Source organism: Manacus candei, unplaced genomic scaffold (genome assembly GCF_025592945.1).
Source record: "Manacus candei isolate 608988 ecotype Guabito, Panama unplaced genomic scaffold, ASM2559294v1 h1tg000035l, whole genome shotgun sequence".
Classification (NCBI taxonomy): domain Eukaryota; kingdom Metazoa; phylum Chordata; class Aves; order Passeriformes; family Pipridae; genus Manacus; species Manacus candei.
In genome coordinates, this window is record NW_026138083.1 from 9,828,147 (window position 1) to 9,852,753 (window position 24,607).

At 50.0% G+C, this 24,607-nt stretch overlaps 2 protein-coding genes across 6 annotated transcripts in view; both read right to left on the reverse strand.

The window, feature by feature from the left end:
* Nucleotides 1-506: 506 nt before the first annotated feature.
* GINS1 (GINS complex subunit 1) lies at nucleotides 507-3,633 on the reverse strand. The gene is made up of 7 exons (XM_051792644.1): nucleotides 3,523-3,633; nucleotides 3,381-3,445; nucleotides 3,199-3,294; nucleotides 2,769-2,859; nucleotides 2,173-2,289; nucleotides 1,252-1,326; nucleotides 507-986 (listed from the first exon to the last, which is right to left on the reverse strand). Exons 1-7 carry the CDS (start codon nucleotides 3,595-3,597, stop codon nucleotides 918-920), a joined length of 588 nt encoding a protein of 195 aa, XP_051648604.1. The 5' UTR covers nucleotides 3,598-3,633; the 3' UTR covers nucleotides 507-917.
* Nucleotides 3,634-15,652: 12,019 nt separating this feature from the next.
* The window catches only part of SLC8A1 (solute carrier family 8 member A1), a 113,027-nt gene continuing 104,072 nt past the window's right edge, over nucleotides 15,653-24,607 (reverse strand). For all 5 annotated transcript variants that reach the window (XM_051792649.1, XM_051792648.1, XM_051792645.1 and 2 more), the window contains 2 exons: nucleotides 20,771-21,046; nucleotides 15,653-18,191 (listed from right to left, as the gene is read on the reverse strand). In XM_051792649.1, the coding sequence (XP_051648609.1) occupies nucleotides 17,815-18,191; nucleotides 20,771-21,046 (653 nt within the window). In that variant the 3' untranslated portion in view covers nucleotides 15,653-17,814. The remainder of the gene's footprint in view (nucleotides 18,192-20,770; nucleotides 21,047-24,607) is intronic.

Consider the following 24,607-nt stretch of genomic DNA (forward strand, 5'->3'; position numbering starts at 1 on the left):
CAGCTCCAGTCTGAGATGGGGGCTAACCAAACCTCTAGTCTGAGCCAGGGTTAATGTTTTTGCAAGTGTTCTCTCAGCCACTTCTCAAGAGTGAGGAGCTCCATTAAGAAAACCAGACAGGGAAAGCAGCTCTTCAGCCTTGTTCTGGTTTTGTGCTAACTGGAATCCTTTAAACCCTCTGCTCCCTTTCCCACCCCTACACCAAACAGTCCCTAGGCCTTGCCAGACCAGTGCTTGGGGAAGCCCAGGCGTGCTGGGAGAAGCCCAGACTGAAGTGCTCATTCATACAGCACCTCAAGAAACAACATTTATAGGTCTCTGATGGGAGACAAGGCTTCTTGTCTAATCCTGGAAAGAAGCTTGCACAGCCTTTTCTGACACTTGGAGGAACAGTTCCACTGAGACACTTAAATAACCATCATGCTGCAGGGTCAGGACAGGTTTGACTAGGGACCCAGATCAGAGTGCTTAATGAACACAACATTAACTCTTAAAAAGCACTACAGTGAAGGCTGAAGCAGTTCTTTATTTTGCAACCACGGAGCTTTCCTGGCTTCCAGAGCCCAGCCAGTTGGTGTCTTACTCCCACATGAACAATCAATTAGTCCAAACAAAAATGCATTTACAAATGCCAGTTGTAGCTCTGGGGCTTGGATAACGCTCTGCTCCCCCTTCCTACCCCCTGGATTCCCAGGATCACTACGTTACCAGTATGCACCATTTCCTCCCAGAGGGGTGGCCAATGTGGTTTGCATAATATAGGGCTGATCTTCAGGTAAGGCACCAGAGGCTGTTGGGAGGAGTGGCAGGGTGCCACTGCAGAAATGCTGAGGTGTCTGAAGTGCTGCACACACTACAGTTCAGTCCCCATTGTGGGCAGGCCACCAAGCAAGAGTTGTCCCTCCTGTCCTCCACACTTAGGACAGAATGTGCTCCAGGACTCCTTGTCTGATTAACTGCTCGCATTTCCAGCGGGGTAGAAAGTGCTGCACAGAAACACAGGAGAACTTTCCTTGAATTTGTTGGATTTGTTGCTCCACACAGCCAGCTCTGTTCTTTGTGCTATATATCCACTGCATCCTGGTACCAGACCGGGCAGAGCTGCAGTCTGGGCCGTGCAGACAGCCTGCAGCATGTGCAGGGAGCTGTGTGTGTAGGAATTGTGACATGCTGCAAAGCTGGGATAAGCAGGGGGATGTTATGGGAGTGAAAGAGAAGGAAGAGAATGGATGACATTCTTGTCACGGGTACCTGGCTGTTCTTCTTCAACAGGATGGTAGTCCCATCATCAATCTCAAATTCTCCATGGTCTCTTAAACACCGCACCTGCAAAGCAGAAACACAGCTCCCAGATCACCCCATCTCCCATAGAAACACTAGACATCACTGCTGGCTTGCAACACATGCCCCAGGACTGTGAGAATGGACACACTGCTCCCTGCCTGAGGGAGTCTCAGTACAGAGCAGACCTAGAAATGCACAACTGAACTGATCCCATGGATCAGTGCCCATGGTCTGTGGGCTCCACCTTGACATTCTCTTCCTGTCTCTGCCTGGAACAAGAGCCCAGTCTCTCCAGAAACTTGAGGAAGAGGAGCACGAGAGATAGGGACTGGTAACCCTCCCCTCCCCACAAACATACCAGAAAATGTCAATCTGTTTTAACAGTGAATGTGCTTAAGGAGCAGGTTTATTGTCACTATATGTTTTTTTGAAGAGAATATCAGAACAGAGCACTTCAGCTACTGACTGATTTCTCACGTGCTCTTGCTTTGTTCTATCAATTGTGTAAAGCAATTTATAGTCTCATCTATAAGAGTCCATTTAAAAAAAAACAACAAAGCCCCCTAGGTAACAGTCCTTAACGTGGGAACATGGTTTCTAGTTGACCTGAGAGTTGGTTAAGTTTCTGCAAAAAGCTGCAGAAACTTCTCACTGGATAACTCACCCCATCACAAATGCCCTACAGACTAGAAATACCATCTTTGACCATACATTGTGCCCTCAGTAGGAGTAAAACGCTGGCAGAGTAAAATCCAGAAGCCTGTAGAAGCTTTGGTGCTCTCAGAGGCTTTGCTTAATGAACTGACTTGGGATGGGGATGAAGTTCTCTAAAAAAGACGGTCGGGTAAATGTTTGTTCACAGACAGAAACCACAGATCTTGCACTTACTTCAATGTACAGGCTTTTAGGAGGTTTTATGTCCTGTGTAAGGTCCAGCCCCTCCTCTCCTCCTACTGACCTCATGTAGGTAGCCAGAGACTTTTTGTACCGATTGAACCACTCCACCTGTGGGCAGTAACAGTGATCCCTCAGTCAAAGCCAAACAGCTAATGCTGAAAGACAGGTCCCTGATGAATGAGATCTAGTTTATTTGTGTTGTCAGACCACTGTTCCCAAGCACGCTCCTGACAGCCAAAGGTGAACGAATGCAAGCTCTTCTAAAAAGGAAAAACCACCCTTGAGGCAAAGCAATCTGGATTCAGGGTAGGACAGATGCTACTAATGTCAGCAGCTCTGTACATTGGTCTAGAGATGGCATTTGAGAGCAGCACATACGGACCTATTGTTCTGTTATCTAATGGAGATCACCTGATCCTTAAAAGTGCATTAAAAAGTGCACTCAGTGTCCATCTGGGGTTGTACCCATAGACAATGAATTAACAAATAAGTATTTACAGAAAGGCACGTTAAGCATCATGTTTATAGTGGGGGAAGAGGCGGAGTAAGTGGAAAGGGAGGAAGAGTTTAAAACAAGGCCGACTCACTTCCTCAGCTGACATGTGGAACTGGATGGTGTTTGGCAGGACACTGCCATACTCCCACCTCAGCGCTCGGATCCGCAGCAGCCGGTCGTACCTGGGGGGAGAAACAGGGCAAACCCAGCATCCTTGAGGTGAGTGCTGGCAACATCCCCAGGCAACAATGATGCCCCAGTCTGCCCTCAGAGCAGAGAGCAAACACTTGGGTCATTCCACCTGTGATATCCGGCCTATTCATAATGAAAACTCTTAAAGAGCAGAGGGAAGCAGGGCCCTCTCTTTGTTGGTACCGGGAATGAACACAAGGAGAACCAGCCCCGCACCTGGCGGAGGAACCACCTGCCCGGGCCGAGTCCCAAAACCCTGCCCCTGGGGACCCTGTGCCGGCGGGGGTGAACCGATTCCCGGCGGCACCGACGGCCGCCCCCGCACTCACAGGTAGGCCAGGAGGCAGCGCTGGTTCCGGAGCAGGCAGCAGTGCCGGAACCGGATGAGGAAAATTAGGTCCGTCCGTCCCGACTTCGCTTCGGACCTGGAGGATGAGGAAGAGGACGATGAGGAGGATAAGGCCAGAGGGGGGGGCAACTCCCGGGCTCTGCGGGACGCGCCAACACTCACACATCCGCCTGGTTCCGCTCGTACAGCGCCCGCATCTCCTCCAGCGCCTGCCGCAGCCCCTCCGTCTGCAACACGGGACACGGTCAGCGAGAGCGGAACCCCTCCCGCTCCCGGCGTTCCCGGTCGCCCCGTCTCTGCTCACCCGGAACGGCGGGAGGTGCCCGCCGGTGGCGCGGTGCAGCTCCCGCACCAGCTCCATGACCCGCTCTCCCGCCATCCCGCAGCCGCGCGCGCCGGAAACCCGCGGGAACTGCAGCCAATGGGGGCCGCCGGCGGGGCCGCGCGGGGCGGGGCGGGACCAATGGGGGCCGCCTTGGGGGGCGTGGCCTCCGGCGGCTCCCGCCCACCGCCGTTCCCTGCGCTGAGTTGCCCGGTCTCGGCGCTCTTTGGGCGACGCTGGTGCGGCTTTTGGGCACCCTTGGGGGCACTTTGAGAGACCCCGAGTGGTTAAGGCACTGTCTGGCTGCCTCTGGCAACCTCCTCCCCGCACCACCCCAGCCCTTCCCAGTGCTTTTGACAGCAGTGTCCTTCAACCTGAAATATGCCACAAATAAAAGGAGGAAAAGAAAAAAAAAAGGGGTGCGTTTCTGGATGGGACAGGAAATTTTTTAACACTCAAAACCCTTGAAGGGATTCAATAATCCAGGACCATGGTGTATCCTGCTCTAGTAATTTATTTCTCTGACCATGTGTTTCTTATGGTTGCTACACATAAAAACTGAGCAGTGTTTTGTGCAGCACTGTTGTGCGACTACAGTCAAAACTGGGGCTTTCACACCAGGACTGAGACACCTCGGTGTGCTTTGTGTGCCTGAGACATTTATGCTGCTTGTGTTTATGATGATGTGGCACCTGCACAACTGAGCAGGGACTGTGTTCTGGCTCTGGCAAGAGTGTTTTAATGATCTCCACAACTGTTTCATCTGGGGTTTTAGGCATGGGGTTAAAATGTCCAGAAATGCCCCAGTCACCTGCAAGCTGGAGGTGGACTTCTGGGCGTTTGTTTCCCAAACAGACCTGTTTCCTGGCTGTGCTGTAGCCAGTTTTGTCTGTCTGGTGGGGGACAGGAGGGGTGACACAGCAGAACTAGTGACCCTTGCTGCAGGGGGTATTGGGTCATCTTGTCCTTGTGCCACCACTGGAAACAGGTTTGTGTCTACATGGTGCTGCTTCCTTCAAGAAGCATGTTTTCCAAAGGATCTGACCTCTATGGGGTATACCAGTGTCTAGATGGGGAGCACATTGCTGTTAGCCAGCCATGGAGTAATGTGATCCCACGCCTGGAAACCAAAGCTAGGAAAAAAACCCTTGTGTGTCTTCAGCAGATGCTGTAGGAGCAGCCATGGTGGCGGATTTTGCCCAACACAATATCAGGATGGGATGTTGGTCTTCAGCAATGTGCTGCAGCTGTGGGGCAAATGAATGGACAAGGGGCAGCTTTGTGGCTGGGGTGTCGTGCAGGATGGCAGATGGCATGGTCTTGGGGTTTTTGTAAGGAGGAAAAGCATCCTGGAGCCAGGATTAGTAAGCAGCATCTCTCCCCTCTCTCTCTTCTGGGCTGTCTGACTGTGGTAGGGGCACCCACCCTCTCCCTTCCCACCCAGCCTGTGGCACAGCAGAGGTGTAGGGCCTGAAGAAGGTGCTGTGGAGTGCCTGGTCCCCAGAGCGCTGTCACTGCAGAAGCATCACGTTTAGCTTGTCATTAATCATTGTGTTCTGCAGTGATAATGGCCCATCTGAGCCAGGAAAGATAATAGCAATAAACAGACATCCCTAATTCCAATTGTAGCTGCTGAAAATTGGTTGTTGCCTCTTGCTGAGGGATAAAAATGTAACTGAGTCTTGATTGAAAAATTCTGGGGAAGCCGCCTTATCTTACTGCTTTGCCAGATTAAAAAAAAGCCTCATACATAAAAATAGACAAAATGAATGGAGAATTTACAAACATCTATATTTTGTGTTAGGAATTGTGATAAAATTAGGAAAACAGCTGAAGACACTGATTTATACAACTGTGACTATTTCAGGCAATGAAGGTTTACATATCACAGTTTAACAAGATAAAAGGTCTCCCACGAAATACATAAATGACAGACAACTCATCTGAATTTGACATAACACAGCATCAAGTACAAATGTAATGTGATGAACAGTGCCAGGTCATTCCCCAGTTAGGTAACATACAACCTCTTGAATAAGGCAATTCAAATATAACTCTTAATTCAAATCACAACATACCCAGGCAGCATGCAGGGAAAAGTAATTTATTTTGTACATTGGAATGACACAACTTGCAACGTGTTTCCATTTTATGTAGTTAGAGCAACAGGATATAAACCATTCAAATTATATATATATATTTATATATATATCTCAAGTCAACAGTTGTCTTTACTGGAATAAAGATTATCTGTTTTTGGTAAAAATAAAACTATTTGAATTCACTAATTAACAAAATGCACAGTGATCAGAAACCCAATTCTTCTCACTATTGTCTTCCCTGGCTTGCTCGCATTTCCCCGTGATGCAGCAGCTGCACAACCCCGGATTCAGAGAGTTCCTTGCACAGAGGAACAAAGATTCACTGGCACGTGGATCCCACTGCTGCAGAGTGTGCCACCCACACCTGATGGACAGCAGTGCTCCCATCACACCCATATGCACCCCATGGCCTGGAAACTGCTTTTCCCATCTCTGATTCTGGGCACCTGCCCAATAAAGCACTTACACACGTGCCTGACCTCTGGGGAGTCAGAAGTTGAATTGCATGTGGAAACACATTCACTGGAACGGGCCTTTCATTCCTTTATTGCCAACTAATTCCTCCAGACCTTCGTGACCAAGATTCGAGAAACTGTAAATCTGCTCAGAAACAAAAAAAAATCTGAGCCAAAAATCTCTTTGATATGGTGGTGCCTAATGTGGCTGAGGATGTATTTCCACTGCAACAAACTTGGGGATCACAAAAGGTAATGAAGGCTTTTTCTAGTATCGAAAAGTTCTTTCAAAAGGGAGAAATGAAGAAGGGAAAGAAGATTTTTCTCTATAATAAAAAAAAAAATTAGTAATTTCTGAAAAGACTAATCTAGGCAGCTTCTCCCTGGTGAAGGGCTGTACATCCCTCTCTTTTAACTGGATACCTGCAGGGACGGATCCTCTTGCTAAGGTGTCGTGTCCCGTGGTGGCTGGGTCTCCCTTGTCCCATCCCCATGTGAGGAAGGGGACAGATCTGGGCATCAGCAGGATTACTTCTGCCACTGGTTCAGGGCTGCTGGCAGATGCCAGGTGTGTTGTGGGAATGGCTTTGGAAGGGGCCAGACTTTGTCAGTCTGAAGCCTTGGGTGAGGGTTCCCCATGTGCCACAAGGCCTATTGAGGGCCAATAAGGATATAAAGCCCATAAATAATGAAGAAGCTGAAGTCTGGATGTGAGGGAATCCAAATGCCCCAAGCCTGCAAATGGATTCTTGAGAGATTTCTCTCCTTCAGGTAATCTACACAGCAGCCACAGCAGCAGCAGCCAAGACCTTCCTGCTGGACAACTGTCCCAGACTTCAAAACCCATCTGTCAGCCAGAGTAACTATGGGAGAAACTGGATTTTCAGTGTGATTGTTATGGGTTTTTTTTATCACCTTTACAAAGTTGTCTTGTGCCTCCCTACTACTCTATTTACTGCTCTAGTAAAAAAATCATTGGCATATTTCTTTGCCCTTAAAGATACAAAAAAAAAGGTAAATCTTCAAAGATGTGGGGAGAAAGGTCCTTTCACAATGACATTCAGAGCAAAAAGAGAGAAACGACATTTTACAGATCATTAGAGAGCTATCTTTGGCAGAATATTTCAAATAAATTATTTTTACAAATATTTTCTGCAGTCATATATTTATTTTGAATAGATCACTTTCAGCTATAGGGTTACTGGTTCACTACTCTCTATTAATAGGAAAACACCACAAATATAAAAATATATGAGCTCAGCACAACTTTTAGGCTACCACGACTGTGTCCAATAATTTCAAAAGTTGTAGATTGATACCACGGAAAATATGAAACAGGTTTTCTAACAACATGTGTCAGGTTAGAAGATCACAGCTCGTGGCTGCTGTAAAACACACCAGGGAGGGTGGCTGGCGCCGTGGCACGGGATTAGCGTGGGAGGGAGTTGGAGGAGCTGGATGCTCGGAGCCAGTCTCTGCCATCACCAGCCATCTTCCCATGGGGAATCGTCTCTCTCTGACCCCTAAGGCTTAGAGATGTCGTGCTGGGTGGTGGCTGAAGGGTGTCCTCCTGGGCAGGAGAACTGGGGAGCAGGTGGGTGACACCGGGCTTGCTGCACTGAGAGTTCCTGACAAACCAAGCCGTTCCCCGGTCCTGTGCTGTGCCCCAGGAGGGAGCTCAAGTGCGGCAGCTTCCACTTGCAGAGTTGCCTCCTTTCACCTTTGCACGGGAAAAAGCACCGAGGGAGCTGCAGGCTTCGCCCTTGCACCGTGGCCAGATCCTGCCCCAGACTGTCTCTAGGACCCCAGCAGGATGGTGACTCTGCCAGGAACCCCAAGCCTGAGCCATGGTGGCCCAAGAAGGGGGCTTGCCTGGTCCCAATCTCCCCCTGCAGCACATGCCACCGAGTCCATCAAACACTTAGATTTAAATGTTTCGCTTTGTTTATACAGCATGTACAGAATATACAACATCGGACAATTATTTCCCAGTAGACTAGAAGTGTCTCCCAAGATGACTTCTTTTATCAACAAATATATATATAAATTGACAGTAATAAAAGAGTCATACCAACAAATATTATGGCTTTTCATATAGTGTAGCTGCATTGTGCCATTGAATTTGTGAGGAACTATGACAGAGACAGAGAGATTGGGAGGCTCCAGCTGCTGAGCCCAGGGGTGACCCAGCTTTGACCCACCAGCACAGGGGCTCTGCATTGCTGGGGCAGTGTTAGCTCGTGGCACCAAGCACGGCACAGGTGGCAGAAGGAAGGAGGAGTTGAATTTATAACCAGTGCTCTGGTTCCTGTCACCAGGCAAAACAGTTCTTCTGCAAACTCTCAGCCCTGCTTTGAAAAAAATTGGCTCTGCCCAGCTGGGGTCTGCCTGCCCTGTCCCTGGCGGGGGGACCAGGGGGCCAACTGGGCTGTCAGAGATCTCCCCCCCCATCACCCTCTCTCTCTCTCTCTCTGTCAAGGTTTGCACAAGATGTCTGTCTGCCCTAGAGTGCCCTGTGGCTGTGAGGTGGAGGACACACAGGATGATGGGTAACACAGGATGACTGTGGCTGGGCTGACTGGTGCTTTGGGTGCGTCAGGAAGGGTGGTTGCAGCCTCCTCCCTGCCTGCCTCCCCCGTGCTGCTCCTGTGGCGATGGGGAGCTCCCCTCAGGCTGCTGAGCAGGGGGACAGCGGTGGCTGTCAGAGGGGAGCAGGAAAGCTAGAGCCATTATATCTGGACCACATCATTGATGTGCTCCAGCACATCCAAAATACCAGAAGACAACTTGCCTTGGCAGTGCCGTCCCCACCCTGGCATGTGGTGCCTGTTGGGGGGAGTCACCTGTGCTGCAGGGCCACTTGCCTGCTGCCTGCCTTGCCTCATGGGATGCATCCAGCCACCAGCTCTTCCCCTCACTGCTTAGGCCCAGAGAGCCATTTCGAGCTCTTTCTCTCTTGCATCCTGCTGTTCCAGGGGATCCTTGCTGCCTCAACCATGGGGAGCATCCAGCAACCCTGGGACAGGCTGTGTAGGCAGCTGCCAGCTCCCTGCCCGAGCATCCCTCCACTCCTGAGTGGGACAGTGGAAGAAGCTTCTGACATGGATTACATCTCTGCCAGGAAAGATGTGTTTCCATGTTCTCTCCAGGCTCACAACAATAGCCTGATTTTTACTCTAGAGGGAGGAGCAGTTGTTCAAGTGTGCAGAAATGACTTTTGAGAACTGGAGTGGTCACTCAAGCATTGAGATAATTGGGCCTCTTCATTAATGCAGAAAATTAGTAATGGATCTAAATTACCACTACTGTAATTTTTTTACTAATTCCCATCTCATTTCGCTCTCCTTCAAAATATCATGGCCACTCCCTGCAGACCTCCCTGGCTGAAACCAGGGCTGATGCTCCCATGAACAAGCATGGGGAGCTCAGGTCTCTCCTCTGGCTCTGCCTGCAGGGTGCTGGGCTGTGAGTGGCTCTTCCCTCACGGCAGTGATGTGGGGAGCAGCAGAGAGAGAGTACCGTGGGGAACCTGCTGCCTTTGAGATGTGTGACGTTTCCCGGTGACTGCTTTGCTCCTGGCAGTCTGACTGCTTTCTGCAGGGAATATCCCAGGGGCTTGTTTTTGGGGTGGTAGGTAGGTAGAATGTGGTATCCTCTGTGTCCTCTCTTTTTTAGTGGTGATGTTCACACCTGGTGAACACCAGGTATACCAGAGACCTCTCCAAGTAGCTGAGGGACAGCAGTAGGTGTAAAGATGCCCATCACTGCTGAGTGGTCTTCAGGAAGTTCATGGTTTGGATTTTACAACCTCATGCCAGGTCTCCTTGGCACAGAGACCCAGGATACAGAGGGCTGCAATGTACCAAACTCTGCATTTTGCGGGTTTTACTAGCATGTCTCCGTTCTTCCAGCTAGGAATTGTAGGAGAATTCACCAACTTCTGCCTTTCATCCACAAATAAAACTGTGCTGGATTGCTGAACAATGTCCTCGACAGGTAGTCTTGAGAGCTGGACTACATGCAGAGCTGTGCCTCCTAATGCTTAATGCATTATGGAAAAAAGAAGTAGGACAAATGTTGTCAGGGAAAAAATAAATAACATTTTCTTCCTTGCTAACATAGTGGCTGTAATGTAAGAGGTATTATTGCCATCTATTGCTCTCTTGAGCTGCTGAAAGAAGTGCATGCTTCCTGATTAAGAGCAAGACAAGCAGGTCTCCTGCAAGGCTCCCTGCATGAGCATGTTTTTCTCCAGAGCTCGGAAGATGAAGGAAGCAACATGGGGCAAACGAATGAAGACACATCAGGCATCGGTTCATTCTCATTTGTACAGGGGGAGTTCAGCCAAGGGGTACCTAATGACAGCTCTTATTGCAAGGAAAGGCCAGGGCAATGTGCAGGGCTATGGCTGAAGGCAAGAGGCAAGGGAAACATCTCAGCATTACACAGAGCAAGGGGAAATCCAGTTGCACAGTTCGCTACATCCCTGGGAGTCGCAAAGCCACTAGTTTGCAAATGCTTTCATTAATGTTCCCAAATAAGCTTGTTAGCAACCTGGGACACATTTGCACCACCAGGATGCAATCTATCCTGTGCCAGCACAGCAATTTTACAGTGACTCAGAAACTCTCCTCATTTTGAAGTATCTCCAAAAAGAAGCTCATCTGCCAGAGTCTCAAATTTCTGTAAGTGAGGAGCCTGTGGGCTGGGGTAGAGGGGCACATACTTCTGGGAAAGACAGTGCCATGGACTGCTATGGCAATTTCTGTCAAGAAAACAGAGCAACAAGGCTGAACTGTATGCAGGTCTCACTCTGCTGTCATCTATAAAGAGTCTCTTCTGAGTCAGAAGTAAAGGAGAGGAAATAAATCTCACCTCAACAAAGAGGTGAGGAGGTGCAGGGAGAGAGCTCTGTGCCAGTCTTCTGTGTCCTGCAAGGGTTTAGGAGCTCCAAAAGTGGATAAACATCCCAAGCCATTGCAATTTGCTCTACTTAAGCTGTGCCCATTTTAAGCAGGGGCAGGAAAGTCTTGAAACTCCAGTCAAAGCAATTAGTTTGTTCTGGAACGTAGAGGCAGGGTTGGGTTGGGGGGTGGAGCTGGAGCATCTGTAGGACTTGACAACGGTGGAAATTCAGCAAAAAATGTTTAATCTTCCACAGACTCATGAGTGAAGGACAGTGGCACAATAGAAACTGTGCCTGTGGGTAGTGGCTGTAACACTGCCTGGGTGATGAGCAGGAGGGGCTCAGCAAGCTGAGCTTTGCCTTGGTTTTTAGGGACTTAAGTCCACCACATGGGATGGTTAATCTTTGTCCTGAAACACAGACAGCAAGTCTGAGCTAACAAGTGTTGTTTGTTCCAGTGAGAAAGGAGACTTGTCTCACCACGGGAAGCCCCTAGTTGTGGGGCAGGAGGGACAGAGACTGCTTCTCTGCAGGGAGCCTGGAAGAAGATGGCATGTGAAGAGACTCTACAGGGGAGGCAAGCACAAAGCAAGGCCAGGCAAGCACAAAGCAAGGCCAGGCTGGATTATCACTGTGTATAGACAGTCATTTTGGGACCTTGAGATGGCTCAAGACAGATGCTGGAGGACCCCAGCATCAGGTGGCATGTGCTCCTGAAGCATCACAAATGGTCACCATTGCTACCTGAACTGGAGTGGGGCTGCGTGCTGGGAGGGGCAGAAAGCTTTTCTAGTGCAGTACAACAGGCCAAGGGCTGTTTTGAATCACACAGATAAAAGTACTGTCTGGGGTTGGTGCCCATAGGCAGCCAAAAAAGCTAAAGGCTTTTTTGTACACAGATTTCTGTATCTGTGCGGAAATCAAGATGCATGTCCATACCCATGGTAGCCGGGACAGAGGGACATGCTGTGGCAGTGCCTAAAACAAGGTTTCCAGATCTGTGTGGGACCCCACAGCACTTCTATCCTCCCTGTGCCCTCCAATGCTGGGCACCCCACCACGCTCAGCAGTGCTCCACAGCACCTGCTTTGGGAACAGTCCGCACCCCAGCGCCCTCTTCCACACTTCTAGGGAGGGGAGCCACAGCCTGGCATCCATAACCTCATTTGGGAAGGGGGAAGGAGCCAAGGGAGGGTGCAGAGCCTGCAGGAGAGGGTGGTGAACCACCCTGAGGACACTGGGCCTCAGAGGGCAGGGCTGGTTGTTCTTGAGATGCTCCAGAGGGACAGCAAGAGCCTATGGAGACTTCTTGGATGCTCTCAGGGGCATACCACAGGCAGAAAATCCTTCTAGTAGCAGCAAGCTTCTGTCTTTGCTGATAACAGCTCCTGTTTGGCCAGATAGATCCCTTTCCCTTGCAGCTTTCCTTCCCTCTGCATGAGGGGTGTTGCTGACTGGCAAGAGGCTCTTGGCAGCTCTAGTTCCAAAAGCAGAAGTCCATAAAAGGTGAGGAATCTCACTATATTTATTGTCCCCTGGTGCTTTTTGCAAGAATACAGATGTCTCTGGATGCTTTCCTATGCAAGTCAATTTTTTTACAAGATAAACAGGCTTTTCTACAGCTGTGCAGCTCGTGTGTATAAGCATCATAGTAGTTGGTCATTGCATACTCAGAGAGGCCAGAAAGGTCCCTGGTGCTCTGCAAACGTGCTTCTCCAGATGGGCTTGAGTGCCAAAGCCTACGGAAAATAATTCAAGGCTTTTTCCTGGAATGACACCATCCAGCATTGTTTTCCCTCTTTTCTCTCTCTCCATTGCTTTCTGGCTATGCCCAGCTCTGTCCCTCCAGGAATGTAGCTGAGTCTCCTCCTGAGTTATGAATATGGCCACCAATACTGTTGCACTTGACTCTTACCCAAGCATTTAAAAATAGCTGTAACAATAACATAAGGGCTCTGGTTCTCCAGTCCCTGCCCATAGCAGAAATAGCGTGATGAGTTTACAGACTGCAGCCAGACTCGTGACCAGAGCGGGCTCAAGGCCTCCCCTCTCCCTTTTGTCGTTTAAGGAAGTGATGAGAGCGGGGAAGAAGATGCACAAATGACTCTTGTGATCGTCCCTCATCCCAGGGGCACCACAGGCTGCCTGGAAAGGGGTGACACATGGACAGGCACCTTGTTTGGAGATGAGGGATTCACATCTCTGGAGGGAGCGGTTCCTGTGCTGCCCTGGCACAGGTAGCAGTTCGGGTGGGCTCAGCCATGTGACACTGCTGATTTGCAGCTCTTTTTATTTTTTTTTGCACTTTTTTCATGTTTTCAGTTTGTGGCTGGGATTTGCCTCCACTCCTGCTGACCCCTGAAGAGCCGGGAATGTGGTTTTTCCAAGATGCTTAGGGCTGTCTCTGGTGTGTTCCTTCTGCTTGTCCCCAAGCGCTTTGCAGTGGCCTGTGGAGTTATTTGGGGGTCTGCCTCTGAATGTACTTTGGACCGTGCTGCAACTTTTCCTTTGGTTAGTGGGGTGATGAAAGGCAGTGAGAGCAAACAAGGCAGGTAGATGGATGGAGGCCAAGAGTTTAAACTGCTGTTTCTGGCAACATTTCTGAACCCAGGCCTTTATCAGAGATGCTCCATGTCCTTCCCTTGTGAGGGAGGGTGGAGAGGCTGGCAGGAATGAGGAGGAGATGGGAGAACACTGGCATGAGACAGGGGACCCAGCTGTGGCCCACTGGGCAGGCAGGCACAACAGCAAGACGTGCCTGAGCTGGGGACTGTGCTTCCTCCTGCTGCCTCCCAGCAGTGCAGGTGTCTTCTGGAGGAAGGCAGTTTGCTTTTGCCTTCGGAGAGTATGGTTTAAAGACAGGGCTGGTGCAGAAGAGCAGGCATGGTACCCTTGGGAATACTGGCAGGTGTCTGGGGCTCAGTGGAGCAGTCCTTCCTCTTGCTGCTCACCCACGACTCCTCCATGAGCGCTGGGCACACACACATAACCTCGTTGAAGATGCCAAAAAGCACACAGCTGGCAGGGAGTAATTGCATAAACAGGGCTGGTGTTTACCCTGTGATTTAAGCCTTGCCCTAAGCAAGCACTGCTCCATCATTTCCTTTGGAAAGCTCTGTGAGCAAACAGTTATTTACTGTCTGTTAACCTGAGCAGCTACACAAGTCCCATTTGGCTTGATAATTACTTTAGTGACTACAATTCATTCTGAAGAAGCAAATGATGAGAGCAAAATACCAACATCACCTTTCAATAGAAGCAATTACTGGGTCAGAAGAGCTGCTTTGCTTTCACAATCCACTGCCTGTGAAAAGCACATAAACGTGACTGGCCATGCTCGCTGCTGGCCTGGGGAGTGCAGGAGTTTGACTCACACTCATCCGGGAGGGTGCTGAGCACCCACAGGGAGAGTGAAACGGCAGCATGGCTGGCCAAAAGCAGCACAGGGTGTGGGGAAGGGCCAGATTCGTCTGAGAGCAGCACAGGGATCATGTTAGATCCATTGGCTGCCAGGGTGTGTTAGTTACTTGCTCTGCCACACATCCCCTTGCACTGGCTAGTGGGAATTCTAGTGCCTCTGGGCCTCTACAGACATAGTCATGCTGCAATAAAATCAGCCACATCCTACCCTTTCTCTTTTTGCCTGGTGGCACGTTTCTAGCCTGGAGTTTGACAGTCAGACACTGCTGTTGGTGCCATCCTGACCGGCTGTGTGGCTCCATCCTGACCTTGCTTGGCAGACAGTCAGGAGCATGGGCAGGACCCTGGGAGCACACACACCCCACCAGGAGGCTCAAGGAGAGCCCCACTGGATGAAGGCAGTGCTTGCCTGGGACCCATCTCCAGACCTGGGTTGAGCTGGTGTTTGAGTTCAGCTGTCAGAGCAGGACCTCATGGGGAGGGTTTATCTGGGGACAACTCAAGAGAGGCTGCCTGAAACACAGGGAGGAGCAACATCCCCGGGCATGCGGAGACACTTCTCCTCCTCAGTGCTGGCTGAGCTGGGTCTGAAATGGCCCGTGGCACCTGGACAGGGGCACAGTCAAGCAGCTGCTGAGAGCAGCCCAACCTCCCGATGTACTTGGTGACCTCACGGGGTGTCTCAGATCTGCTTTGGCACCCATGCACCCTGCCCTAGTAATGCATCCTCCCTTATAATTAGCTCGTGGCTTAACCTAGAGCAAGTCACTGTGAGGCTGTAGCAACAGCATGAGCAACTCCATGTAACTAGAAGACACAACCAGAAGGAGCTGCTAAGTACCCTGGGGGCACAGGCACGGCTGTCCTCAAGCCTAGGGCAAGCCAGCACTGACTAGGGACCCAGTACAGGAGCAACACCTGAACCCAGAAGGGTGGGTTGCACTGCAGCTTTGTCCCTGGGTGGTTTCCTGCATCCCCCTGAGGGTGGAGTGGACTGTGAGCCCCAGCTGTATGGCAGCATACCGAGCCTGAGGCACCATGGAGATGGAGCAGGAGGAAAGGTGAGAGATGGGGCAGGAGAGGGTGTGCAAAGCACCACTACCCCTGTCAGTGGCAGAAACACAGTGAAGGCAAACCAATGAGTAAAGGAGAGATGGGTACAAAGGGGAAAACAACTGGAGGGGAGAGAAGGGTTTTCCATAGAGAATATGCAGGAGCAGTACTGGGTCCATCAGGAATCATTACAAACTTTATTTCTCTGTGCATTGTGTACCATTGATAAGGATCATCACAATTAGTGGGCTCACTGCCTATAGTGGTGGGCAATACACACAAACTAAAAAAATGAAGCCAAACAGATGAAAATGAAATCATTGTACATAAAGGTAATCATAAACCTGAACAACCTGCACCTTTGTTTGATTCTTCCCCCAAAACAATGAAAAACAAAAAGAAAAACCCCTAACCCAACCAAAAGTGAAAAAAAAAAGGCTCGAGAAAAAAACCCCCACAACTTCATATTCCTAGAGAAAATCTTACAGCAGATTCATTAAAATTTCCACAGATAGTTCAAAATGAGTACAAATACCCCCAGCCAGCTGGTTATGGTACAAGCATCAGACATGGTTTTCAGCTGAATGGGAAGAGCTCACCACGGACATGCAGGCTGGGAGTTTGCCTGGCCGGAATGTGAGGAAGCCTGGCAAAGGGCATAGGGTAAGAAGACATCTCTCAACACCAGTGCACAATGTCTCCTTTCTGCTGTGCCCCTGGGGAGCTCTACACCCACACTTCCCTGGCTCGGCTCTCTACCCCAACCTGCACTACTAGCACGGGGGGTGATGCTGAGTTACACTTCCCTGTCTCATCCTCCCCAACAATTTCGGATTCGGAGAGTGCAAAGTGTGGCCTTTTCCTATAGGAGCTGCTTCCTGGTTGCACTCAGCAGAATGGGAGATCTCTTTATGGCCCTTCAGCCCTTATGCTGAATTACTCTGCCTCCAAATGGCTGTGGGAAAGGACCAGCTTTGTGGACTGATCCTGATGGCTTAACACTCAGAAACAGGGGCTGTCACCAGACCTCTGGGGATACAGGGAATAGCAGGGGACCAAGGGGTTTTGAGGCAGCCACCGACTATAAAGGCAGAAGCACGGGAGATGCTGGGAGTCAGCCACGCTTGTCCCCCTTGGACTGCTCATCCCACTCGGGCTCCCTGGGACCTTGTGTAAAACCTTGTGTGGATAGTGGGAGCCTTCACACTGGCTTCAGCATGTCAGAGGACCCCAGCTACACAGGTAGACAGAGCCTGCAGTCTCTGGGGTGTGGGTTTTCCTCCCCTCAAAACCTACATCTGCGTGGCTGTTATTGCTTCTCACGGACCCATGCAACAAGCAATAAGTGGGGACAGCTTTCCATCCTTTTACCCCCTGCTAAGAGGAAACAAACAAACAAGCAAAAAACCCTACGGCAAAACCAAACTAACTAAAAATAAATAAAACCCAGTGAAAAGAAAAACGCTTGTATCTGCAATGCTCAACCCACATGGTTGGAAGGACTATCGCTATAGGTTGCTATATACAGATAGATTTCATTTCATTCATGCAAATGTTACAAGTACCACGACAGCATGCCCGAGGAGGCGGAGGAAGCGGGAGGGAAGCCCCCGCCGCCCCACACAGCCTCGGCTTAGGACACTGGACATGGGGTTGCGGCTGTGCATCCCCAAAGCATGGAGAGGGAAAGGTGAGGGGCATGTGGGTGGGAAATGCTAGTTGTACACACGCCAAAACAAAACAAAAAAACCAACCCCAAATCAATGACGAAAACGGTTTGTGTTCTATCCTTAGAAAGCTCCCAGTTTCCCCTTTGCCTTCAGTTTGGTCTCTTGCTTCTCTCCAACAGGGCCAGAGGGGATGTTCCCGAGTGGCGAAGGCAGGTGGATGGCGGTTGGAGATCAGAACCCTTTGCTTTCTTCTCCTTCCCTTGCCCACTGCTCTGTTTCTCACCAGCTACCCTGGCCTTCCTCATACCGACGCACCCCGGTCACCTTCATATCCATCTTCCCAGGTGGCTGGCGGGTGGGAGTCAGCGGTGGAAAGGGGCTCGGTGGCCATCAGCTGCTCCTGTTGGTAGAGTCGCAGAAAGGGCCCTGCTGCCTGGCTCCTGGCTTGGGCCACTGCCTGGGGAGGGGTCCTGCTGGCTTTGGGGTCCTGCCTAGTTCAAAGGATGCTCCAAAGCCGCTTTCCATCAGCAGGTGTGTGAACATGGCAAATCTCTTTTATTCTTTTTCTCTGTTCATTATACACAGCATTATATCTATATCTATACCTATATATCACTCTATATAGATATATATAGATATACATATATTTACTATCTCTTATTGTCCTTTTAGAAGCCCTTTATGTGGCAGTAGGCTTCCAGAGATGAGAAGAATATGTACAAGAGCCAGAGGAGGATAAAGAGTGAGGATGTGAGCAGCTTGGAAGTCCGCGGCCCGCCCAGCTCACCTCCAATCTCGGGTCTCCGCCGGTAGAGCAGCACGCCCACACTGATAAAAGCAAAAATGGTGAAGAGGGTGACTGAGAAGGCCAGTGTGCCAGGTGAGACTTGGAAGGCTTGTCCGTGCGCCGCGTGGTAGATGGCTGCGATGGACCAGGCTACCCCAATTCCCAGGAAAACGTTCACAGCATTGCTCCCGGTGACATTCCCGATGGAGGCGTCTGCATACTGGTCCTGTGTTGCTGCTACTTTGCTGGCAAATGTGTCTGCAAAGGAAAGGAAGAGAGAAACCCTCAGGAAACATCCAGGTAAGGAGGGAGAGCAGCAGGCAGCCTGGGGACAAATGTCAATGGCGACACCTGGGGAAAGAAGATAATGGGTAAGGGGATAGGGTACAGCCCATTCTGTGGGCACTCCTGAGGAAGAGCACAACTGGCCAGAGCCAGAGTGACAATCAGGGTCCAGAAATGCACAGGAGGGAAATCTCAATGTTCAGCAATAGGAGGCTTCCCCCAGTATGGCCTCAGACGTCCTGCAGTTCTTCAAGCAAGAGACAACACTACACTGCATTGGCCTCTTCTCCCACATCCACTAATTTGTTCACTTGCAAAAAAACTGGAAAGGCTGGAAAAGTTTTGTGGAGCCACAGTGGTTTGTATCTATCCTTCAGGTCCCCTGAAGTTTTTTTTGTATTTCTGAGTTTGCTTTAATGTTGTTTTTCTGATATCTTTTGCCTCACTGAAGTCCACTGACCTTGACACTTTTGGTAAACCAGAGGTCATCTTTCACCCCTTGGGAAGAAAAACCATGTAGAATGGTGCATGCTTGCCCAGGTGCTCCACTGGCTTTAATATCAGTGATAAAACTTGGCTGACCTTTTATATGGAAACCCTTGTGTCAAGCAGACCAGCATGACGTTGCTCTGCACCACAGGGAAGTGCTGATTTTACATCCAAACCCACTCTGGATCTGCAGGGGGAGGCAGCAGCAGGAGGGACTAGCCTCCAGGTGAGCGCTCTCAGCTAACAAAGAGAAGATGAGTCTCTGACATAGCTGCACTCCCAGATCACCTTGGGTACAGGCAGCCAAGTGTGGCTCAGAAAAAGAAAACAGTGAGGTCAAATTTCATGTGTTTTAATTCTACAGAATTTTCCTTCCACTCCTTCCCAGTGGGGCTCCAAGGTGAGACAGCCAAGTGCAGTTTGGCACAAAGATCCCATTCCATGTAACATATGTGGGCACATATAAGCACAGAGAGAGGGTTCATTTGCAGCAAAGAAATCAAAAGGCTGCTTTATTTAGATAAAAAAGCACAGCTGCCATGGAAATGCACCTGGTTGCTAAGGAAAGGAAAAGGTATTTCCCTTGGTTCTCAGCCCTGGTCACGGTGCAGTAACGGAGTTGTGGGGCAGTACTGATGCCTCTGTGGCTCTCCAGCTTCCAGCGTGGGAGAAGGAATGGGACACACTGCCAGTGCCAGGCAGAGCGTGGAAAAAACTACATGCACTTCCACAAGCCTGAGCAGTGTTTCCAACGTAGGGAAGGTCCCTGTCAGTCTTGATTTCACTGCACACCCCTCTGATGCCTGCCTGACTCCCGGAAAGCAGGTGTGGAGGAGCCCAACTAGCACCCAGCTAACACAAGAGGTCTGGGAGCCAATTGAAACAAGAGAACCCGAATGTATTCTAAAAAGAACTTCTTAAATGCCACCTTTTGTCGACAAAAGCAGGAGGGAAGATTTTTCACTGTCAAGGGTGTGAAGCAGCCCTGCAAACCTCCTGCCTAAAAGCTCTACTGCCAGAGGTCTAAAAAACGCTCCTTCTTCTCAAATCTTCTCAGATTTGGGTTCCTTGCTCCAAATCTGTTCTTCCTTTTGGTTATGCTGCTTCTTCTTTTTGCCTTTGATAACATTAGGACAATTTCAGGATCTCTGAGCATTTGAGTGCTGGTAAGTGGAAATTTGAAGGTGGTGAGGGAAGGTGTGACCGATATGAGGGGGGGTTGGGTTGGGTTAGAGCCCCTAGTCCAGGAACCAGGCTCTGCCTGGCCAGCACAGCCCATAGAAGAGGTGAGTGGAAGGCATAGGCTTTCTCACACAAGCTGACATGGGAATTCCCAGAGCAACTGTGCCACTGGAACCATCCTCTCCAGTGCACCAATTCATCCCTAAGTGAAGCCCTTTGCTGAGCCAGTGGAAAAGGAGGCTGGGTTGCAGCAAGCCAGAGTGCATTGGGAGTGGCGTGTAGGCATGAAAACTTGTGGTTTTCCCTCTCCCTGGTCAATCCTCAGTCTCTGCTCCCTTCTGAGTCTGAGTGCCCATTTGATCAGACACCATGCCAAATATTTGTGGGGCCCCTTCTAGGGGCTTCACGAGTTGCATTTCAAGCAGCTCCCCCAGCTCAGCAACTTCACCTTGATCCATCTGAACGTGGTCTCACACAAAGGTGTCCGTGCTGGGCAGTGCACCCTGGGTATGGACTAGCACTTAAATCACCCAGGAGCAAGGTTAAAGCAGCAGATGCGTAAAAAGAAAGTGCAGGACTGCCAACACCAGCAGCATTTGAATCAAAGACCAACCTCCTACTCTGAAAGTGGATGCCACGCAGGCTGACCACAGAAATAGGTACTTCACAGTCTTTACAAGATGAAGGTCCTTGAAATACTTTCCATGGGACTGAACCCACATCCTGGTTCTATCCTGGCTCATCTGAGGCTGAAAAACAACTTCCACACATACCTCAAATCTGTCCTTCAGGGTCCTGCAGAGCACAGCTTTCCCAGCCCAAACCCAGACCCGGACTGGGCAGAGGTGGGCCTTTACAACAAACCCCGTGGTTGTCCTTACCTGGCACCGATGTCCCCAGTGCCACAAATACGACGGCGGTGACCGAGTCCTTCAGGCCGATGGTGCAGCCAAAGTGGGATGCCAGGTCGCCAATGAAAGCTGTCAGGAGGCCGATCATGAGGATGGAGACAACAAAGCAGGCCCAGCCATTCCAGTAGTCTGTCGGGGGCACGAAGGCAAAAAGGACCTTCCAGAAGACGGTCAGAAAGTGCATCACATAGTCAAAGCAGGAGGGCAGCTTCTCCTCCCCACATTCATCGTCGTCGTCATCCTCCCCTGGAGAAAACCAGCAGTGCCTGATTAGACTTGCCTACTCTGGGGGAGGTTGGGCAAAGCTCCTGTGCATACTGCAGTCTACAAAGTGCTGTCTCTCAGGATTTGGATCCTAGAAAGCCTTGACTTTCAAGTATCTTATTTTCTGGGCAACCATCAGAGGGGCTCAATGGCCTTTCCATGCCCCTTCCCACAGCACAGAGAGACTCCCTGCAAAGGCAGTGGTTTAAAAAAAACCACCTGCACTTCAGAAAATGCAGAGCCTCATGCCAGCACCTCTGCCTGAGTTTAACCATCAGATGCTTCCTGGGCCTCGGTCCCTGCTCAAGAGCCCTTTCCCCAGAAGATGTGGGAAATAACCGAACTCATGCCAGCTGGAGCTGACTGGGGCAGGTGAACCCACTGAAAGCAACATGTACCTCACGGAGACTCCCCTAAGGAAGAACCTTTTGATCTGCTTTCACAAGTGCCAGCTGGTTTTGGTGGTTGATGAGCTGCTAGCTCTGGTGCTTCACCTTACCTTTTCTGTAAACTGGGATCCAACCATGGATTTTTGCCTGCCCTAGAACCTCCCTAGCCCATCACTGCTGACTGTCCTTCCCTGTTGCATTTCCCTGCCCTTTCACATGCCTCCCTATAAGCTTTGTCTGCTCGTTCCTCTATGTCTGGTCTGACCCAGGTCAGTGGGCACTCCGAGTGCACAAAAAAGCACTTTCTCATTTGCGCTCCTTTCCAGGTAGTTGTCAAGCACCCCAGGTCATGAGCCAGTTATGGGGCATCATCTGTCACAGCAAAAATGCATTTTCCTTCTTCTTTTTATTTTCTGTCCCTGGTCCATGTCAGTGTTTCACTTCTTACCAATCTGTTGTTAATGCCTTGCAGGGGTCATTTTCCCAGTGTGAGCCTGCCAGCAGTCATGGCTCTACCTCTGCTCACCAGGCACATTGCATGGGTCAGACCCTGCCTCTCCTGGTGCTGTGCTGGGCACTCAGCCCCTCCCAGCCCACCCCTGCTCATGGCTGTGGTCCCCGTGGCACCTGCAAGACCTGGTCTCCAGTATGGATGAGGAGTTGGGGATGAATCCTCATGCCCATCCTGCCTGATGTCCCAGGGGCTCTTGACCCTGTGGGGGAATGCTGCTGCATGTCCCCAAAGGCTCTCAGGGAGTTACACATTCACAGCCATGGCCCTTGGATGTGCAGGCAGGCTCTTGTCCAAAAGCCCTCCTGTGGGTCACAGGGAAGGAGTTCAGCAGACATCAGACTGTCCTTACCCCCTGCCCTGGTTTCTTGGCCCTTTCCCCTTACACTGGCCCAGTACATCTTCGTCCTGGCAGGACCATGGGGTGTTGGTCCAGGCAGGTGTCTTGGTTTCTCCCTTCCCTGATCCCAGCATTGGCAACTCACCTGTCTCTCCAAAACCAGTCAGCATCCATGGAGCCCGCACTGTGTGGGGCTTACCCTGCCAGTGAGCCCATTGGGGCTGGTGACCTCCTGCCTGACTCCCACAGGAGTTGGCTAATTAAAGCCATGACCAGCCAGGGAAAAGTTCTACTCAGCATCTTGTGGGGGTGCAGCTTTGCAGACATTGCTTGTCTTCAAAGCACTTTTGCTGTGTCTCTACCGTAACTTGATGAAAAATTATGCATTGCTTGGCTTCAAAGCTTCAAACTCACTATGACAAAAGCAGTAGCTAATCATCAGCATCGCGTTATTGTTTTGGCAGATATAAGTACCTATTCCTGTGCCTAGTCATGAAGTTTTCCAGCCTGGAAAGCCTACATGGGCCTATGTTTTTCCTCAATGCACAAAGGCTGATAGTGGTAGGATACACTGTGCTGTGCTATAGTTTTGCAGCAGGTATTTTAATCCCCTGCCAAGCTGCATGGCAGCAGGGCTGTTATGGACCTAAATCTTTACAGAGATGATGAAACAGATTGAAAAATGAATATGAGTGCCACTGCCATAACACTCATCCACATCTGCCCATCGTTATGTTGAGCAGCTCCCTTTTGAAGAGCTGGCCAGATCCTGTGAAGGTGACTTGAAACGCAGAATGATGTTGGATGGTGACCCAGGGGTGCATTCAGGAACAGGCTCGCAAACCCCAGGATGTTTTTGCTGTGGAAGAAACTTTACAGCTGTTGGGTGCACACTAAAGGAGCTATGGGTGAGAGGCTCACGGACAGTGTGGAATGGCATGGCATGGTGTGGCACAGCCGTGCCTGCACCTGCACTGCCCTTCCACAGGCTTAACCTGCTGCTCCATCGCCCAGCCTCCCTGCAAACACTGCTGTAAGTTGCACATTGGGTGGGAAATGGGGTTTTAATGTTTCTTTTCTCAGCTGGGATGTTACATTTTTAAATGGGAATGTGTGACTTTCACCCCCTCTCCATGGTGAGCTGCAGGGAAAAACCTCAAACTCAGCCTCCAGTGTCTAAGGTATTTCAACTTGTCTGGATGAAAGGTTGAGGAGCTAAAGCCTGGGTATGTCCAGAGCTCAGAGATAACCTACTGTTTCCCAACTGCAAGGCACAGTTAATGTCCACCAAAATATATCCCATTTATTAAATGTTTGTTAATCATCCTGTTAGCATTGATCATGACTATATATTCAAGATATGGTGGTAACAGGGCTTTCACATAACTGTAGTCTTTACATGTGTCACAGAAATAGGATCCAAGCATCAGTGATTATCTTTGCCTTAATATGGGATGCAATTAAATAATTAGTTCTGGCATAGATTAATTTAGCCATGTTAGCTAGAAAACCTGCAGCAAGGATTGTCTTGCATGATATGTTCAGGCTGTATCCAAAATAATGGGAGGCTCTTGCCTGGAGGCTCTGAGAAAAACTATGCTACAACAGAAGGGATCACAATTTGAAGAGATAGCTGCTGCACAATGTCCTGTCCTTGTTTTCAGAGGCAGAGGTTAAATGGGACGGCCATCACTTTTAATTACTATGTGCTGGGCAGAGGTTACCTTGTATAGCTGAGTTCGAGGTAGGAAATGTAAGTGCTCCCCCATGCATTTCAGTGCACAATTAGCTAGATGAGCTCTAACTGCCATCCCCAGAGATTTAATTTAAACTGGTTGATTTTGCCTTAATGTGTGCACACAGAGCCCAGGCTGGGCTGGGAGGTTGTAACATCCAGTCAGTGAGTTGTCATCTCTCCGTCTGTTAAAACAGCATCTGGAGGAGATCTTCTTTCTCTCATCTTTCACAGATGTGGGAACAATAATATATCCTGTACTGGGCATACTGGTAAACATGGCACTGGCACCTGCGAGAACTGTACAACAGGGCATTTCTGAGGGAAAACAATTCTCCAAGGGAGGGAAGATATGATCAGACCCAACCACAGCTACTACATGTTGCTGCAGTTATTGGGATGCTGAGCCATAAACCTCCAGCCGCAGGTGGCTGGAGCAGGAGGAGTTCCTGAAAGCAGAGGGTGTCAAAGGTAAATTTTGGCTCTCAGAGAGTCACTGTCTTCAGGGCTTGGCACCCTCAGTACTGCGCTGCCCTCAGTGCAGCGGTACAGGGAGAACCAGGGATGG

What these genes read in the sequence shown, in the direction of transcription:
- GINS1 (XM_051792644.1), bottom strand. Translation starts at nt 3,597, where the DNA reads ATGGCGGGAGAGCGGGTCATGGAGCTGGTGCGGGAGCTGCACCGCGCC. An exon ending in GGCACCTCCCGCCGTTCCGG is followed by an intron (nt 3,446 to 3,522) that starts GTGAGCAGAGAC and finishes CCCGTGTTGCAG; the next exon opens with ACGGAGGGGCTGCGGCAGGC. An exon ending in CGCTGCCTCCTGGCCTACCT is followed by an intron (nt 2,860 to 3,198) that starts GTGAGTGCGGGG and finishes TTCTCCCCCCAG; the next exon opens with GTACGACCGGCTGCTGCGGA.